Source organism: Ambystoma mexicanum, chromosome 9 (assembly GCF_040938575.1).
Source record: "Ambystoma mexicanum isolate Mex_15411 chromosome 9, UKY_AmexF1_1, whole genome shotgun sequence".
NCBI lineage: Eukaryota > Metazoa > Chordata > Amphibia > Caudata > Ambystomatidae > Ambystoma > Ambystoma mexicanum.
The window spans coordinates 910681542-910702158 of NC_090931.1; the positions used below are offsets into that span (position 1 = coordinate 910681542).

Sequence of the window (20617 nt, forward strand, 5' to 3'; positions counted from 1 at the left end):
ATCCTAGCAGTCGATTCATTATGTAAAAATATGGCAAATATAAAGATCTCATGTATATCAATGCATATAATATACTCAGTGATATTATAAAAACAGCAAGCTTCATATCGGGCATTTCGCTCGACTTGCTACTGAAGCTATCACATAACTGTCTTAAGCAGCGCCATATTTCAATGGATGAATCGGACATGGTTCTTGATACTCTGTGAGGGTGAGGGTGCTACTTGGTATTCTGGTTGATCTGGGGTTATGCTATCTCTTGAGCTTCTTTCATTTCCTTCACTTGACTGACTCCAACGGCCACTAACCCGGTTCATCATGGCGGCCTCCGTGAATAGTTATGGGAGAGCGGCGTGGAAACACACGCGCCCCCTGGCGTCTACTCTGCATCGAGCTTAGAGAGGGAGGAGCTTCTCCGCCCTCCTCAACAATGTATAAAGCAAAGAGAAGACTGCAGCCACCGCCTGCACAAACTTAAAAGAACTTCTGAGTATTGATCAATACATGAACTGTAACATACTGCACTTTAGTAAACTATTCTGGTAAGCTAGAGTTAGTGTTAGGAAAAGATTGCAGTATGTAGTTAGAGGTTTGGAAAAATTACCTGGTAAAACTAAGGAGGAAAAAAGTGATTTTGGGGTTTCCCCATTTGGAAGGTTAAGATTTGCTCATTCATACCAATGCACCAGGGGGACCCCACGAGTGATATTCCAGACTCGGGTTCCACAAACAAAGGTCAGGCGCAGGTACATGCAGGAGAGGGTTTAACGCCCATATAGAACGTTGGGATTGGGATTCCCCAGAACAGGGAGGCACTCCAGTCCCTTAAACTCTGAATGAGAAACCAACAACCCCACGTTAGTGAGGGCCATTGAGGACAAGTGGCCTTGCTATTGGTTGTTGCAGATCGGGGCTCTGGGTTGCAGGTGCAGGCATGACTCTCAGTGCCGGGCTTGGGTGCGGCTACATGGTGGTTCTGATCTCATGTTCCCGATTCCTGGACATCAGGATTCTAATGAAGAAGGATGCAGCAGATGACGGATGCAGCAGACACAGGATGCAGCAGACGAAGGATGGAGCAGACGAAGGATTCAGCAGAGGAAGGATGCAGCAGACGAAGGATGCAGTCGAAGAGACCCTGCCAAGTGCCGGCAAGCACCGGAGGCAGGACAGGTGAACTCAGGTTGCAGAAGACTTCCCTCTTTAAACCGAAGGAAGCCCTAGCAGAGTGACGAGGGTCCAGTCTCACGTCAAGCGCGCCCATGAGGTTTCTAGCCCCCATGAGGTTTCTAGCCCGAAGGCCAGATGAGATGTGTGCAGTGCGAATGCCCTCTCTCCAGTGTGGGCAGGCCAGAAGCCGGTCCTGCAGCTCTTCTGAGGACAGCAAACCAGGACTTCGTAACAGCAGTTCCTACTAGTCCCAGTGAGGGAGGCTGGAGGTACAGGCCTCCCCCGACGAAGAAGGGCAGAGCTTCATCGAATGGTAGATTGGCTTGGCCAATTCAGGTTGCAGCAGCAGTCGTCCGGCAAAATCCGTGACTGCTTCCTACCTAAGAATGGTGGAAGATGGCCAGAGGACAGATGAAAAAAGGCGGGACTTAAAAACAGAAGGTGTATTCATCTAGGACTACCACTATGGTAAAATGGCTACTGTACAGTAAAAATGCATGGGGCATGCTTGTGCACCTGACACAGGTGAGGTACCACTGCCATCAAATGATAAATGTTGCACAGAAAAGTGTAACTTAATGCACTAAAAGGGGAAACGCTGTTCCACTGCAGTCCAGAATCCATCTCTGAAGAACTGAAGACCAATGTTGTCACTGGAGAACTTCAACCTTTCTAACATCCAACGTTTGGGATATCATGGGAGACTGCCTACTGCAAGTACAAGCCAACACGCCTGTCTCCTATTCTTACCATTGGGCGTACGTCTACTATTGGTCAGTAGCGTAGCATCAGGGCCATATCCCACCCAGCCAATCAAAAGACGTGATACCCCTCCTACTCATTCCCATGAGATCCTGACCTGCAAAGGCAGGTCCAAAAGCTGCCCCAGGGCGTGTGTTTCCGTGTGAGGGATCTTTTCTTGGAGTATTTTGTAGTAATGTGACTTACAGAGTAGCAGTGTCTGTGAGGTCATCTGCTTGTGGAATGTTGTGGTGGAAGTGTTCTGCCGGGTGACGGTTGGTCAGAGAGAGAGAAAGCTGTGAGCAGAGAAGATGGGTGTGGGGGTGAGCCCGGTGTTTCCCTTGTCATCTTGTGTCCCCTACCATCCCTGTGCCTTGTGGAGGAGTACAGGACAAGGACAATAAAGATACTGAGAACTTACCTGGAGTACTGGCAGTCATCATTGTTACATATTTCCTGTGGTTTCTTTAGATCTCATAGTTTGAGGTTTTTAGTCAGTTTGATGCACAGGGCTTGCTTGGCTCCTTGGGAGGATGTTTTCTGTGGGTCCTGGCTCTGAGATGGCTGATGGCACAATGCTAATGCTGTGCTTCTTGATATCTGGGGGCACTGTCACTCATTCTTCTTCACACTTATAGGGGGGTGGGTGCAAAACTGGGAGTGTTTTTCATCTTTTTTTTACGGCAGGGTCAGCTTGTTCAGAAGGGTTCCTTCAAATCGGACACTCTCCTGCACCCTTTGTTGTGTTCCTAGGGCCAAATCTATCACCCACATGTGGTTTGATGGTGGCGAGCAGAGACACGTATGACCACCCGTGACATCTGAAGGCATTGTGCCATTGAGAACCGGTCCTCTCTCTCACACTGGAAAACACAGGCAGGATTTCTTCTTTTTTTGTGCTTTTCTTCGACAGTTACTTTCCTCGTCCGCATCATCACCACTTGTTCCCTTGGCGAAGTCCATTACATTCATAACTCATTATTCGCTCCCTTTAAGATCTAGCTTAGCCAAATCCTGTCTGATTCAATTCCGCCTCCTTAGTGAAGTCAACATTGTTTTGCCATCTGCTGACTTCCTTAAAACTATGCACTCGCCGGTGAGTTCTAGACTAGAAGGGGCAACATCCCATTGGCCAGTCTTCCTTCTTCCACACGTCTTCCCTTTGGCACTTTGAGTGCACTCAGGACATGTACATATGTCCAAAAAGGTGAACCCATTTTGCCTATGGACATGTATACGTCCTTATTTCCATTGGTAATCATTGAATTGGGAACAATCTTGAACCCTGGGGCCAGCACTCAAAGTGTTAATGTAATTCCACATTCTCCAACCCACCTGATAATGCAGGACCAAACAAAAATGTTTTTTTACCATAATTTTAACCTATCACTTTTTCACTATATTATTCAATGGCACTGGAAAATGAGCCGGACTCATGTAGCAGGCGTAGGCTAACAGCAATGGGGTCGCCTTCTGGCTCGTTAGGCCACGCACCCTTGACAAGCCCTGGCTTAATGGGCTACAGGCAGCCCTTTGTTGGGATCAGCACCCTATCCCGCGTGGGGGAGAGGGTGCTGATCGCTGCATTTATTTACTAACGGCTTGCCTGTCAGGGGACAGCACCTCACCTTTTCAGTCTTGATGGTGGCGCTGCCCCTCGCCAGGCATCATGCATGGGGAGGCACAGCAGCACCATGAAGGCTGAAAAGGCGAGGGCGCTGGAAGCCCAGACGTTTTTCCTAAAGCCTGAAGCTCCCGTGAATGAGCGGGAGCTTCATACTTTACAACGAAAATGCCTCGGCTTTCAGCGGCCACACCTTTTTTTTAAATAATGGTGGCACTGCCCCTCACCAAGCATCATGCCTGGGGAGGGAGAGCAGCCCGATGAAGGCTGAAAAGGTGCGGGCACTGGAAGCTCAGGGCTTTTTTTCCTAAACCCTAATGCTCCCACGAATGAGCGAGATCTTCATACTTTAGAACGAAAATGCCTCGGCTTCCAGTTGCAACACCTTTTCTTCAATAATGATGGTGCCAGCAAATGGGCATCTCTTGATTGAAGGGATGCCTCGCAGGTGCCCGCGTCACCATTATGGATTAAAGACATTTTTTTCTGAAGCCTGAAGTTCTCACACGTGTGAGAGATTCAGGCTTTGGAAAAAAAGCCTTGTCCTCTAGCGGCCGGGGCTGCCAGGGGCCATTAGTGAGCCCCAGCAGGGCCCCACCTCAGAACGATATTTCTGATCCTGCCGGGGCTCGGCCCTGGCTAGCTCCGGACCACTTAAAGCCCTGGTTATATAGTAGAGCACCTGCCCTCAAGCAACTGTCATTTCTTGCCTATAAAAAAAATATTTCTGTGGATTTGGTGGCAATAGGAACATTAATCTTTAGTTCGATATTTAATAATTTCAGTCAAATATTCTCGGGCAGTGCCCCTTTTTTTAACTGGTGCTGCTCACCTCTGCAATTCTTTCTCTGTCCATCTGGCGTTTTCCTGACAATAATTATTTTCATCTGCTTTTGTTTGCAATTGGTGTGTGTGAATAGTGTGTCCGTTTTACTTGTTTCTCAGTGGAGCTGTATTTTCTTTCTTTGAGTTTTGTTGAAATTGTATTCACAAAATATATTCACACACTTACCTTGTCGCCCTTCAGGCCAACATCCCCTGGAGTGCCTGGAAACCCTTGAGGCCCAACGTCGCCCTGCAGAGTCAAGCAAAGAAACCTGTAACTGGAGCTCACTCCTCAGTACCCCCAACATGGCTTCCTACACGCTCACCCCTCCCCCCACACCCTAGGGATCTCAGCTGAAAGCAGCATTTCAGGTATTCCTGAAAGCAGACCCCCCTTCTTGCTAGATCTTTTGTTTTCACAGAAGCTTTCAGAAGCCTTCGCCTCTGGACTCACGCCAATGGGCAGCCCATGACACATGCAGTGGTCCAAGATAAGTGCGCCATCTTGTAAGATGCGGTGAGAGGTGGCCATGTCCCCTTTGCGGAGATTTTCATCTCAATAGGGCCCGATTCCACCATTTAAACACCCCTTTCTATGCCTGACCCCCGTCCGGATGACAGCAAGTGTGTTTCTCATCCATACCGCCCCCGCCACATGCGTCACATACGGCCCCCAACCCCCTCCCATGGCGGGGGAATCTTTGGTCTGGCCATGTGCCTCTTCCACATACCTCTGATTACGGCCTGCATAATCTCTATACCTCTCTCACACTATTTGCTGTGGCATCCACGGTCTGTCCTTGACACCGCAATCTGTGACCCCCGTGGTATGTGTGCCTGCTTCACTGTGTGACTTAAGTGCTGATGCATTCCTTTGCGTGACCTCATGCCTCTTTGTGACATCAGTGCATTCCCTTCAGGGCCAACGTTTCTAGCAGCTTCTGGGGGACTTGCGGACAGAGAAGAAGGACGGGCTGATCCCACGTCAATAACCGGTTACACCTGTAACTGGCACCCTCTAGAGTCAGCTTCAGTTACTACACGTTTTCGCTCTGATTTTCTGTGCCCCAAAGCCCCTCTGGATTGCTTGTAAATAACGAACTAGTTGTGGCATTTTTAATTTACTTAAAAAACAAAGTAACTTACAGATTTGCCGTCTTCTCCTGGATCCCCCTGTAGAGGAAAATACAAAGAATGTTTACAATGGGGGTAACTGAGGAAGAGAAGGGATGTGGGCAGATGATGGGGAGTGAGAGGGAGAGATGAAGGAGGAGCGAATAGAAAGCGGAGGGAGAAGAGCACGGAATGGGGTGAGAGTGCCGACTGAGGCAAGGAAAACAGGACAGAGGAATATATAGATGGGGAGATGGAAGAACAAAAACAAATAACACCAATAGGGAAAAGTCAACAAAGTGCCAACGAGATGTGGGTCAAGTGTTAACCCATTGTCCTCCCTATGTGCAGTATTTGCTGCACGTTTCTATCATTACTGCTGTTATGTACTAGAGGCCATGGGCATTTTTTGTGAATATGACTGTGTGGTGTTTTGGCTCCTGAACATGACTCTGTAAATGTGTTTAGCGTTGTGTAGTGTTCCTTTCCTCTCGCCACCCCTTAGACTTATGACAGGGGTCTGTAACCTGTGGCTCTACAGATGTGTCGGACTTCAACCTCCTTGACCCCTTACCATTGGCTATGCTTGCTTTGGGCTGTTTGGAAATGCACTTCACAACATCTGGAGATCAAAGGTTGCAGACCCCCGCTTTATACGAGGCAGGGACTACGGCCCTTTGCTCTTTTTATACATGTCCTGTGTCCTACTCCCTGTTAGGTTTATATCAATGTGGTGTATTCTCGGGGGATAACTACTGGGATTAACTGTACCTCATTAGCATCCTCCCTCCTCCCTGGGGTGAAGCCTCACTGCCCCGCTGCTGCTACCACTTTGAAGAGTTTGGCTTTTCTTTAGGTTCGTCTTCCCTTTAGGTAGATGGTTTGTCATCCCTCAGCAGTCGAAGGACACATCTCCCTAACACATACGCAGTCCTCCTGTCCTCAACTCAATCCCCATCTCAGCCCTCACGCTGCTACCTCTCCATTAAACACAAACCTATGTTGCACCCCTTCTCTTCCTCCCTAGATTCTCAACTTTCAGCCTATTATAAACTTCTCCCTTCTGACCACACCTATAGCTTTGTGACCCTTCTATCCCCTGTGCACATGTACCACCCATCTGTCCACTCTAGCACTGCCCCCCGCCCACCATGCAGTCTCGGGAGGATAGCTCAGGGGCACTGCACTCGCCTTGGAAGCAAGACAACATGGAGCCACACAGGTTCGATCCCCGGGTCCGCGCTTACAAACCTCTGGGTATTAAGCGCGTTATAAATAATTTATCATATGTACCTCTCCAACCCCTTCAAGGCTGGCATAAGAATGTCTCTACCCGTAGGCAAAGTGTCTATTAGCTGCACCTTCCATTGGCTTCTCAAGCAACCTTTGGTGCTTATAAGAGCTCCTTGGTGCTTCAAGCGGCTGCATCCTTGGTCCCGCCTCGCTGTAGATGCAGGCCTGGTTTCCATTATCACAAGCCCACATCTTTAGTCCCAGTATCCTGCCATGTGCACCTCAATACTGCTAAGTCTCCATCTATCCCAGGTGTGTTTGCAGCAACTCCTGCCCCATTTGCCTCTCCTCTGTCCCCTTCCTGTCCCACTTCTCCCCCATTGACCTACCTAGTCTGCGCCCCCCTGCACTGCACCTTCCGAATTCAACCCAGACGTTTAGTTGAGAGCGAGTCACTAGGAAGCCCAGGTGGAACTTTAAAGACGCTTGTTGGCTAACTAAACGCCTTCCTCATCTTAACCATGATGCACATGTCACCATTTGAGAAGTATTTATCAATGTGTTCTTGTTCAAGTGTCAAGTAGACGTACATTTTCAGTATCCAGTCGTATTATCGATATATAAAACATTGTGTTGAAAAGGGGAGATACACATATATCTGTTTGAGTACATTTCAGTTATGGAAAACGTTGTTTTGAAGGTGGTAAGGGAAATACCTATATTATAAAGACAAGTGGCTGGATCGGGCTGGTCAAAGGCCGGAAGGGAAGGGGTGGGAAGGAGGACATGGGGATGGGGTGTCGCCCGGTAAATACGTATTTAGAAAATACAGTAAATATACAAAATAACGCTCTCAGAGCTGCCCTCAACATACCCAAGCGAGAACACATCTCAGGAGGCCCAAAGAAACGCACACTGGCTACCCATCCGGGGAACGGATTACTTTCAAATCACTAGCTATCACCTCCAAATGCCTATCAAAAACTGCTCCTAGGCACCTCTCACATAAATTCAACAAACCTCAAACCGCCAGACCCACCCGACCCTCTCACACCATCCCGGAATTCAGGCACAGATCTGGTGGGGCCAGCTTCCCTGTCATTGCCGCCAGAAACTGGAACTTATTACCCGGAGCCTAAGATCAGGACATTCCTACTGGTTGTTCCGAAAATTCCTACTGGTTGTTCGCCTCTAACCTGCCTCACTGAGCATCCCTGTGTTGCTCGAGTTTGCCTCGGACTCTGTTACTGCACCCCTGCACCTTGCTACTGCACTCGCTTGCACTGTTGAGGACACGCCAGGCACTACATTAGTGCACTTCTTACCCACTTGTGTTTTTAATCTTTACTCTGTATTCTCTGGCCGATCAACATGTATTTGGAAGCATATAATAATAATACGATATGATAGGTTATTTATTACGCGCTTAATACCCATAGTTTTCTAAGCACAGACCTGGGGATCGAACCGGTGTTGCTCTGTGTCGTCATGCTTCCAAGGCCAGCACCTTGCCACTCAGCTATCCTCCAGAGACACCTGTTTTGATCCTATGTACCATATGTAAAACCCTACCCTCCAAATGCACCCCGCTAATCCCTACTCTTTCCTCATGAAACCATATGCAGGCATATTTGTAATCTGCACTTATCCTGCGCACCCTATTTAAGCATTCCTTAGCTTTATCTTGCAATGTTCCAACAGCGCCTTGACGCCTGTGGGTTTAGTAAATATAAACATTTTAAAAAAATGTTGTGCTTGGAAACAATTTATTTGGCATTTACATTATAAAGGCAAGGAGATGGGAGTGGGGCCTGTGGGAGCAGGAAAGGAGGCATGAAGTAGAATTCGGAGGTGTCCCACCGTAAAAAGTTATTCATAATACAGTAATCATATCTTCTGTTTGGGAAACTATTTAGCACGCGGAACACGATTTTTCTCTTGCTGGTTAATCTATATAAAATCCACTAGATGGCACTGTATGACCGAGCTAGTATTAATATGTAGCGCTCCGTTCCAGAGAGCTGGGGAAAAAAGAAAACTGAGACAACGTTGGCGGTGACTGTAGGTCAACATGACGGTTGGTGAAGAAAGCTCACAAGAGAAACTGTTATTTGAGGAGCAAAAATGTGTCTTCCGTATTTAATCGAAAAGGTATTTTTGGGTCCTTGTAAAAACATAGAAACATATATCTTATAGATAGATTTGTACAATGTCTACTTCCAACCCTCTGTCCATTCACGTCTTAATCTTGCAAAGGTTGCAATTATTTTACATGTGTGACGCATGCACATATAAGGCTTTTGCTCGGTCTTTTGTCAGCCTTATCCTCGCCTGACCATCTCTTCTCACCACCACAACTGTTTTGCATAAACGAACCATGTACATAGGCTTCTGTCACTGGCCTCTGGGCCGCCCATCTAAGGAGACATTTTAACAGATGAGGTCCTCCGAAGCTGTAATCCGGTCAACATTGCCCACAATTATACTTAGGATAGCCCGCGCGCATCTCGAGCCCCACGCGCACCCACGCTGTACATTCACATTTGCTATACCTCAACCCCACCTCTTTTTTCTTTATCTACTCTTCAAACCCCAACTCTTCCTTACTGCGCGGCCTTAGTACCTTAATTTATATCCCACTATTTTCCGCTTAATCCCTTTGAGCAGACTGAGGTGCTGATGTCTCCGAGCAGGACTCAGTTCACCTTACCTCGGGCAAGGGTACATGCTTGAGACTACTGTGGTGGTGAAATGGTGTTGTATGAAAACACAATGATATTAATATTAATTGGACATGTGCTTGAGTGCGTGTTGGGAGTATAAAAGAAGGTTAGGGTGTTGCATCCTGAATGCCGTGTCTGAGTGATTGACAGGCTGTGTGATGTCACTTTGCTGATGATGTGTGGGACCGTGGGCGTATGCCAAGCGTGAGTGTTGCAGGGCAGCAGTAGCCATTCTGTGCCTGCCTGGCAGGTTGGTCCAGTGGGTGCACTGGCCTCTTCCCCTTAGGATGCTTCTGGTGTAAGAACTGAAGGAAGAAATCGCTGTGAACCCAAGGGCGCCCTCCTTCGTCGTTACCCGGCGTGGACCACTTTTACTGCGGTACAAGAATTGCCACCAACAATACCTCATCAGAAAACAGGACTTTGTGGATTTGATTTGAGTTGGTACTCTAGTCGTGTGCCTAATGGCCCGAGGTCACGCGGCGAAGCGCAATAGCACCCTGAGGAAAACCAACATGGCCAGAGCAAGGAGGCAGAAAGGTCTTTTTTAAAACCATTTTCCTTGAACAAGGTAAGACCTTAACATGCCAAGGTTTCTTGGGCAAGACATTGCTGTGTTTGAGTAAAAGAACAAAGAAAAACCTATCGGAAATCCTAGATCATTTGGAGCACAAAATCTCCATAGTGGCCCTTAATCGACGCCACCATTTAAGTGCCTTGCTAAAGCACCAAAGATCCCAGCCAAGCAGCGCCCTGTGGTCCAATGGGAATGAGTTAAACATTACACGTGCCCTCGGAGGAAGCCAATGAAGCTTTCTGCGCAGTCGAGAAATGGGTCCGCAAAGCGCATTGCTTGTGGGCGCTCTTGCTGCCGCGTTCACAATCCCTTTAAGCAGGGGTGTTGCTAGGTCTTGAAAAGATCCGTGGCTACGCTAATGTCGGGACTGTCGGGACTTGGGGCTAGCTGGCCTTTTGAGCTTCTATCCAGGGTTACAACCAAAAGACCCGGGGCTATAGCCCCTTCAGCCCCCCCCCTTCCCTATCGACGCCTCTGCCTTTAAGTGCTTGAGGGTCTTTTAAATGGCTCTCAAGAAGAGAAGGTTTCAGCCATCTGATTTTTCACCTGCAATGGTGCAAGCAATGGAGGAACAGAGCATCTCAGCAGTGCTCTTAACTGTCTGAGTACCATTGGGTAACAAATAATAAAGCTGGGCATATGGTTCAGTTCTAGGTCCAAAGAAAGAAATGGTTCAAGGACCATGCCAAGTGGTTTGACCTGGTTCTGCACTGGTATAGAGTGCCCTGAGAGGGAAGAGTAGGGCTGGCGCTCCTAGATCTTATGGGCAGAACCAGCAAGAGTTCTTCCTTGGCCTGATTCAGACTGCGCTGGCTGCCTTTCACCACCTTCTAGAGGCACCCACCTTCCATTTCCTAATTGCCCTCCAAGTAGAAGGCAACCTATGCTTTGTCTGCGTGATTTTGAAAGACTGAGGTCAGGTCTACAAGGAGGTTGTGGGGGGATAGATAATGCACAGTAGGTAGCCACCCCCATTCACCCGGTCCCCTGAAATCATGTCCCATCAGGGCTCAAACCCTAAAAATAAGGTAGGGGACTTGGGCGTACACAATGGCAAGTGACGTCATGGGAAGTTCCCAAAGCTAGGTCTGCGCTCAGTAAATGCCCTGATAGTACATAGGGCACCCTAAAGTACAATATGCACATTTCATTCAATTTGTCTTTCCCAACTGGAGAAAGTGTACATTACAATTAAGCATTTGTCAAGAGAACAGATTCCCAATAGCATTGCTGGCCAAGCATAAAAGGTGTGCACCTGTTCTGTCTAAGAATCTGTAAGGAAGCAGGTGTTGTACAGGAAGGAAGTCAATATCAGACATTTCTTATGTTCCTTTAGTCCTGTGGCTAGGTCTCTAGCCTCACAGCCGCGCGACCAGGAATCATATCCCAGCTGCAGCTCTATTTAGTTCAAGTGGAGTCAGCCAATTATGATTTTTTTGTATTCCTTTAAAACACACAAGGAGATGGTGCCCACCGTCTAAGTGGGCAGACCCTGTCCACCCGCGTGTACCCTTCACTTGTGTCCTGTGTTGCACAGAGTGGGTGTTAGTGACAATTCTGCAATAACTCACTGGTTCTCCATCTTTCCCGGGGGCGCCTTCCTTCCCATCAGCTCCTGGGGGGCCAGGCGGTCCTCGGGGGCCTGTCACCTGCTCCACAACAGAGCCGTCTTCTTTACGCACCAGAGTGGCAGAAGTCCCAGGGGGGCCTGCAGGGCCTGGAAGACCCAGTTCGCCTTTTTGTCCTTTTGCCCCTGGATAGCCAAAGCCAGCACTACCCTAAAGAACGATATCAAAACAAAAGTGACTGAATGCACTGCATATGCACACACACACACATACACACATACACACATACACACATACATACACACACACACACATACACACATACACACATACACACACACACACATACACCACACACACACCACACACACACACCCCTCCGACCCCCCAATCCCCCTTCCCAACCTCACTGATTATTGATGCACTATCATCACACATAATCTCTCCATCATCCTATCACAATAGGTGCGGTTCTAATCACACAAGCCCCCATGCATCCCCAACATACACAGGCATTTGTTCACAATTCAATCACACAGACTTAGACATCATGCTCACCATTATCCCTAGAAAGTGGGTACAATGCCAAGCATGCAAGCCCCCCACCCATCAACAACACACACAGGCAACCTCATGATCATATAATGGGTGCAATGTTATATGCCCTGGTATCTGCAGCCCCTACCGCGCGACCTCTGAGAATGCCATTGTGCATTATTGCATTAGAATAAAGAATCCCTGCCATGCACAGCACCGGAACACAGCAGCTCCTTATCATTCATAGTCGATGAGTGCAGTCCCAGCCACATATTCCACAAACACACCCCCAGCAGACACAGCCAACATTCTGATCATCTCTTGCCAATGGCTGCAATGTTAAGACACAAACCCACCTCTAAAAAGAGCCTAACACAAACACACAATCACACACTGTCCATGATCCATTATCATCCGCTGCCATCATAAATTCCCAAACAACATGACTTATCACCACCACAGTCCCAACACACAAGCTATACCTTATTACTCCTACATATGGACATATTTCTTTCACAAATGACTCCGTCATCACACACAGGCTGCCTCATCGTCAAATGACAATTTGGGTATTAAGATTCTCCATCATATGTAACACATCCTCTGTCAATCCCTACACATGAAGAGAGACTCATTGACCCTGCCAGTACCCATAGGTGCATGCATCCTTAAACTCACCTTAATTCCAGGCTCCCCTTTTTCACCCTGTGAAAGGCAATAGTTTGTGAATCAGTCAAATGGACACAAATGTTGACAATGCATGTTCAAGTCTGGGCTACATCTGTCAGAACCATCATGATATATTCTTGGGTGAGTAGACTACACCTGCGTGACTGCAGTCACACATTCACGAATATCCCTGTGGGACTGTAAGTGATAATGCAGAGATGAGAGCCTGGCTAATTATAGGTAACTTATGACTAGCCCTTGATAATAACTGGTGACAAGATTCTGGGGTTTCTGTGAACTACACACAAGGTATGGTTCAGACACTTCACTGAGGCACATTAAGGTTTTCTTTTAAAACTTTGTGCGCAATTCTAGAACCAGCCACTAGATGGCAGAAACATGCAAATCGTATGAACCTATAAGAGAATCCTACTGTAAAATGAAGGGAATCTTTGGCTATATCTCTGTATGATAAAAACAACTTTTGGAGCAAATAAATGCTTTTCAGCTTTTTTAAATACGCCCAATGCATTGCTCATTGGTTCTGAACTGGAGGATAACTTCAGGATTGGCTACTGGGTGGGCACCTTGCATGTTGGCTTCTTAGCTGAAATGCCTTCCTTATTCTACGTTTGCATATACTTCCCCAGTAATAGTCTTTCTGTGGCTTATACCTGCTTAGAATCACATGCTTTGCTTTGGCTTCCATTTAGTGGATGGCTCGGAGTATTACATTTTTTTTAATTTGAAGAATAATATGGTGATGGCACTAGTGCTATCACCTAGCAATCATATCTAACACAGTAACATCCTGAGGCAATGTTATAGGAATATCGTGGAGCCATTACAGCTAATCTGGGAACATTCATAGACCGTTCCAGCTACAAATGTGGGAATTTTGCAGCATGATCATAGTCGATAATGCAGCTATATCCTTAAAATTGAATCTATGTGATTATACAACAATATCCCTGCATACAAGTGAAATCAATAAGCAAGGAAAGTTATTTATCTGTGCCTTTTATTTGTATCTACAAAGAAATACTTAGCTAGGCCTTTTGTGAAAAGGAAAGAATATTCCCTTTCCATTATACCTGAGAAGCGCAAGCATACAGAAGCAAACAGAATAGGGCCGCTTCGCCAAAGAACAGTCTTACCTTCTCTCCTTTCCCGCCCGCGGCTGCTGGGCCCACTGCAACACCGCTGTCTCCTTTAGACCCAGTCATCCCTTGCGCCCCCTTCTCACCGGGTGTGCCTTTTTCACCTTTTGGGCCAGGCAGGGCTGGAACTGAAAGGTGTCGTTTTCAGATATAGGAGGGAGGGATACGAGTATGACAAGCTCTGCACATTTAAGTCCCAGCACTACCACATTACATCTGTCAATCGTCTTTCTTGGCCTACCTTCCAGCTGGACTGAGTGGCCAGCCTTCTGCGTTACCTACAGAGCTGCACTTCCAAAATTAGAGGTGCCTGGTGCCTTACAAAGGGGTATAACATCTTGGACAGAAATGCCTCAACTACTACATATGCATTTCTGCACACCTATTTATGCTTTTTATAAGTACCTTGGGGAAAGGTGCCAGCCAATCACATTGTCAGAAAAATGGGCTGAATGCTTTGATCTAAGCCTGCATTCCATTCCAGCCCGTGGCAGCGGCCTTCACCCCTCGACCCCCACAAGTCTCTGTTTCCCTGACATGTCCCCTTGCCCACGCGACGACCCTCATCACCCTGCTTTCTCTTCAATCTTTCCTTCCTCCATTCCTCTGCGCTGTGCATATCTGTACATACCTTTTCTGCCGCCCCGGCCTCCTCACTTCTCTGCATCCGCCTCCAGCCAGCCATTGAAATGGAAGACAGGCTCAGTACAGAGCCCATCTTCTATTTCCATGACCGGCTCAACTGCCATCTGAACTTGCGCTGTGGGTGTCATTTTCGTTCTTTTCTTTTTTTTATATCTTGCCACTGGCACCTTTGAACTCAGCCTTTCGGTGCTAATAGCAATACCACCCACAGCGGTGGGCTAGATCGGCTGCTTGTTATATTACACACTCCCACTTTTATTTGCTTAAACATGTATTTGATCTATTTTAAATGGACCTGACTCATTTACAAGACGGAGAAAAATAGGAAAAGTGTATTTTAAGTTAGATTCCATTTTTGTCGCATAGAATAAAATACTATAGTTCCTTCATGAAATACATAGTGGTCAGAATCACGAGAGCACCTTGAATTTATGAGTACAACCCAGTTCATTTTCACAGATCCTGCACTGGTGGTTAGGAGTGTTGGCGATAGGTGGTCGACAGTAGCAGTGCCCCGAGGAGCACCATACATTTAGGGCACTGAGTGACAAAGTGCTCCATGCAGAGGTGAAATAGAGCGAAGAGCAATTTATTAAATTGGGCCTGTGACAAAGTGTTCCATGCAGAGGTGAAATAGAGCGAAGAGTGATTTATTAAATTGGGCCTGTGACAAAGTGCTCCATGCAGAGGTGAAACAGAGTGAAGAGCGATTTTTTAAATTGAGCCAGTGACAAAGTGCTCCATGAAGAGGTGAAACAGAGTGAAGAGCGATTTATTAAATTAGGCCTGTGACAAAGTGCTCCATGCAGAGGTGAAACAGAGTGAAGAGCGATTTATTAAATTGGGCCTGTGACAAAGTGCTCCATGCAGAGGTGCAATAGAGTGAGGAGCGATTTATTAAATTGGGCCTGTGACAAAATGCTCCATGCAGAGGTGAAATAGAGTGAAGAGCGATTTATTAAATTGGGCCTGTGACAAAGTGCTCCTTGCAGAGCTGAAATAGAGTGATAGAGTGATTTAGTAAATGGGGTCAGGAGATGAGGATTATTTATACAAATGAGTGGCAACGGGAGTCATACATTTTACTTCCGGGAGTGTGTTAGAGACAAAAGCGATAAGGTAGCAAGCGGCACTGCTGTGCTCCTGCACCTTTGTTACCAGAATCATACCCCTTTCACACTAATGCAACTCCTCTATTTTCTTTGTTTTTGTTTATTACACGCCAAAGCCCGCAGGCATCAGGGCGCACATTAACACCAAGGGCATAATCACAACAAGACAAGGCATCATAAGGCCATTTAATCAAACAAGGTGGTCTTTAGTCGTTTCTGAAATGTAAACAAATTCCTATTTTTACACAAGTCAGTCGGCAAATGTTCCAGGCAATAGCTGCTTGGACAAAGAAAGAGTGGCCGTTTTGCTCTAGGGCTCATTTGTTGGTTCTCCTTTGTGTCTATTCTACCCCCCACTATTCTTTTCCTCTTACCTTTTCCCTATTTCTTTTCCCCGCAGACCACCGTCCGGCTTACCCCAGGCTGGAGCACAACACACCACTATCTGGACAAGTCTTGGCCCTGTTATACTTACGGTGGTGATGGCACATTACAATGCTTGTTAACATGACATAACATGTTGGTGGTACGGTGAGGTGAAGCACTAAATGCATTGACAGAGAGGATTGTGTCCGGGTACTTCATGTGTTAGAAGGAGGGGCTGCAAAGAGCTACAAGTGGAGCCAATGGGTGGCCCAGTCTACTGTGTCAGTCACAAGAAGCCCTCGAGATAAGCAGCGTGCCTGTCAGTTTTATCTTCTGAAATTAGGGACTCACAAAAAAAGGAATAACAGAGAGACATGTGTCTCCCCTTGCTTGTTTGTTTGGTTGTTTTATTCACTTTTTATGAGTGCCAGACCCAGGGGTAGCAGGGCGCAGTGGCAAGAAAATGCAAAACTTACATGGTTACAACATAGCATAACGTACATTATAAAATACAATAAGGTCTCTAGAACACAAATAATTACAGAATACACAATGTTCAGGTAAGGTCAATAAGGGTTTCAGATGTAACAAATTAATGCGAGTAATTGCAGTAGGAGGTAGGTGACACAGGTCAGCTAAGGTCAGTCAAAGTGAGAAGTTGAATGACATTTTTTTCTGAAGCGTAGGTAGGGCAAGTCCACTCTCAGGTCTTGTGGCAGAGAGTTCCAGGTTTTTGCAGCCTTTACCGGGAAGCTATTTCCTCCGATAGTGGTGAGTCTAAAGTTTGGTATTGTCAAACAATTAGAGTTGTTGTAGCATGCATTGCTGTGTTGTTTTCAGAGCAACGGTCACACCGCGGAGTTCTACCGTTGTGTTATCTTGGCTGAAAATGTCACAGGAAAAACATCTTTTTGATGCAACAGAATAATTTTCGTTTATGGGAATTACAACAATAACACCTATATTTTTAGAAGTAAAATGTGTTTTTTCTTGACCAGTTTGTCTATGAGAACTACTTTTGTACTTCATTAAAAATCCTTTTACACCCAATCCAAAAAAAGCGGGGAGGACAATACTCCCCATGTTGAGATCTTATCTGTAGCCCTAGTTATAGGTGAGGGAAGGAGTGCTGTGGGGCTACTAGTGGCAGCAAGAAGTGGCAGGCGGGTGTAAGAGCGGGCATGCTGCCCCGTGTGCTGGCAGTAGGAGGGCGTTGGGCGATATAGGTGATAGTAAGGGGATAAGCCGCCCTGTGTGGTTGTAGAAGGGAAAAACACCTGTAGGTATTGGTAAAATGTGGTACTGTGCAACATGTGTGGTAAAAGGTGACAATGAGGGCAATGGGGCCCATGTATTGATAGTAGGGGCAGCGGCAAGCTTCATTAAATTGCACATGGTGGTACAGTGCTCGTTGCATTGGCAGCTGGGGCCAAGAAGGAAATATTGACTGTGGCAAGATGTGTTATAGCATGTATTGCAGGTGTGATAGAGTGTTTTACGTGCCACCAGTAGTGAGCTAAAGGCAAGAGGAAGGGGCAGCATGGTGATCTACATGTTGGGGATTGGAGCAGGGAGGGTCTAGATCCATTGGTACTGGATGGTGGGGTTGAGTGTGTGCATCCTAGAATTTGCTGTATTTTGATAGCAGTCAGCAGGGAACTACATGTCATGGCTAGGGGAGCCTTTGTGCTCCATGTCCTTGAAGGGATGGGGGGACAATGAAGAGATTGCCTTACAAGTAAGGATCATCAAGAAGCAGCCGCTGACGGGGACAGATGTGTTGTGTATTGTGAGATGGGTGTATATGGGTTCCATGTGATAATGTCGCCTGGAAAAAGTTGCTAGGTAGGCGACTTTTTTTTCCTGATCTCTAAAATACTTTCCCCAAATATTCTAGTAGGGGTACAATTTTATATTATAAAGTCCCAACGTAGAATATTTGGGGAAAGTATTTGATTTTAATGAGTGTGCATTTTATGAGGTGTGGAAATGGGAGGGAGTGCAGAGAAAGGAGCAATTCGAAGCAAACCTGGGTGTCACCAGAGTAATTTAAGAACTACATTTCATAAGGCATTGGGGGTGGCTAGCATGCCCACATACATGCAACGTTTCCTATGGGCTGCCGCTCTGCTGGCAGGCCCTGTAGGGTCTTTAGCATTGAGTCGGTGTGTGCTGCCACTATCAGCCACATTGTCAGAACTCTGGCATGCAGCACATACGCTGTCAATGTGGCCGCCTAATGGTGTGGAGTAAAGCGGGATCCTTGGCTGGGGCTCGGGCTGTTAACAGGCCCGAGTCCTCACGCCAACCAAGTGCTGAACTCTATTAGCACATGGCACTAGTCCCGGTGATAATAGCTTAATACAGTGTTTAACAATATGAAGTTGCGGGTTCCAAGCAGAACCCCTTTTCTATTTCTATCACCCTTCTGGACAAAGTCAGTGAGGGCGGGGCGGAGTGGGTGTCAGCAGGAAGATTGAGGGGCCATGCTCTGAGTTAAGGCAGGGATTGGAACTCATTGGGGCAGTTTAGAGATTGTTGAGGGGAGCAAATACGATAGGGGCAGGTGGCAGTGGATGAAGGTCGAAGTGATTGGGGACGGTAGAGGGCGGACACCTGCTGGCAGGAGCGAACGCGGTCTACACTGTCCATGCACACCCGTGTACCACTGCTCGTGATTATCTTTGCGCCTTACCGTAGGGTGCTCATTGGGAACAAATCGTTCAACACTTCGATAACAATTTAACAAAATGTTTTCAATATCCCATGCTATGAACATTTAAGGAACAGTTCAGATTGGTAGAAAACACATAGTCATTGTCACACGACTCGGTGTGGAAAATGGCCTTGGAAACTTCTCTTAGGTGCGCTGTTGTATTTGTTTTACTTCCGCCTTGCTTTTAAAACCAAACGCATCCGACCATGACTGTCATCACAGCGTGGGGGCCCCATGTCTAAGGTGGACATCATATAACATATATGTTCTTATTTGGTATACACATTTAAAAGAACGTTGAAGTTTCTATGCCATTCAAGATCCGACTATTAGATGGCGGGATACAGCACGCCTGTTGTATGTAATAATATTGGTGAAAAACCACTGTTCCCAAGAAATGGAGGCGAACAAATATTGCTATAAAAATCACCATTGCTCTTCCGAAGCAACAAAAAGAAACATTGGGCCTCATTACGGGTCTGGCGGCAACCGTGCTGGTGATACTGGTTGGTTGCCGCGAGACCCGTAATGATTTACCGTCGCCTGAGTTTCCGGTAACACCGGGAGATTACAGCCCTGGCAGACTGCAAAGTTAGGCGCCGGAAAATTGTAAATCCCCCTTACCCTCTACATTCCTGATCTACTGAGAAGGATAAACAAGTACCGTTTGAAGGCCAACATTATCAGTCTATGAAGGGGTTTCTTCTGTTCTAGCATAGATACAGGAGACTTTTTATCAATATCATCCGGGAAGGTATGCAGCCTGTACTATTGATCCAGGACTGTATGTAAAAGGTACATGTAGCCTAAACTAGACAGAGAACTCACATTTGCTGCCTCACGGAACGCACGCATGCTCAAGCATGGATAGAGGAGACCAATTGGTAGGAAGGAGAAAGCTGCACATATGACAGCATGGATAGTGGATGCAGATTAGAAGATACCAGGAAGGTGTCTGTAGCCAGACAGAATGAGATTATAGGTGGGACATGGTTTTCAAATAGTGTTGTCATTAGAGATCAAAAGACTTAAGTGCATGTGGTGTGCAATATATCGATGCTCACTATTATAGTGAAAGCAACACTATAGCCAATAAAACCATGAAAGAGGCTGCTTTGAAGATCATACCCTGAGAAGGAAATCTCTCTGAAGGGCTGACAATTTTGAAAGGTTTAGGGACTGGTAATTTCGAAAGGCGAGGTAATGCAAGATTAAATTAATTAGATGCCCAGCATTTCACACACTAGGTAAGGGGTGAATCTGGTGTTGGTGCCAACTCTGCAATTTCTGCATTTGAACACATTCATTACCAGTTCTTACCATGAACTAAAATAATCTCATTTTATAAAAACTGACTTGGAAAGTACACTAATCACATTATCAAACATGACAATTTTTAAAAACAAAATATTATAGAATGGTTTAACACAGAATGATACTAGCTTCATTCTCTCCATCATCAAAAGAAGTATATAAGTACCAGTATACCAATCAGTGTGATTTAACAGATTTAATCTGGGTTGGTCTATTGTATTTTAAATCTTTACATACTTCCAAAACAATGGCTTGGGAAATTGCCATTTATAAACGTGCAGAAAAACTTTTGACTTTAAAAAAAATGCAAAGCGATTTTTTTTGTGTCAAAGGAGCATACTTTCAAATATGCTTGCCTGAGTCCTGCACCACCTGGTCCGCTCCCTTCTGTCTACCACCTCTTCCACTAACATCTTGGACTAACAGTTTATGCTCACCTTTGGAGGTGATTACCTAGGTTTTACAACACCCCATCTGAACAGACCAATTTCTAGCCCTTCACCATAAGGATGACGTTAGTTTTT

General features: G+C 46.4%; 1 protein-coding gene across 5 annotated transcripts in view; it reads right to left on the minus strand.

Moving 5' to 3' along the window:
* Positions 1–20617, minus strand: part of COL18A1 (collagen type XVIII alpha 1 chain) — a 448272-nt gene that overhangs the window by 104093 nt on the left and 323562 nt on the right. For all 5 annotated transcript variants that reach the window (XM_069616076.1, XM_069616073.1, XM_069616074.1 and 2 more), the window contains 5 exons: positions 13938–14068; positions 12790–12816; positions 11578–11784; positions 5507–5533; positions 4548–4610 (listed from right to left, as the gene is read on the minus strand). In XM_069616076.1, the coding sequence (XP_069472177.1) occupies positions 4548–4610; positions 5507–5533; positions 11578–11784; positions 12790–12816; positions 13938–14068 (455 nt within the window). The remainder of the gene's footprint in view (positions 1–4547; positions 4611–5506; positions 5534–11577; positions 11785–12789; positions 12817–13937; positions 14069–20617) is intronic.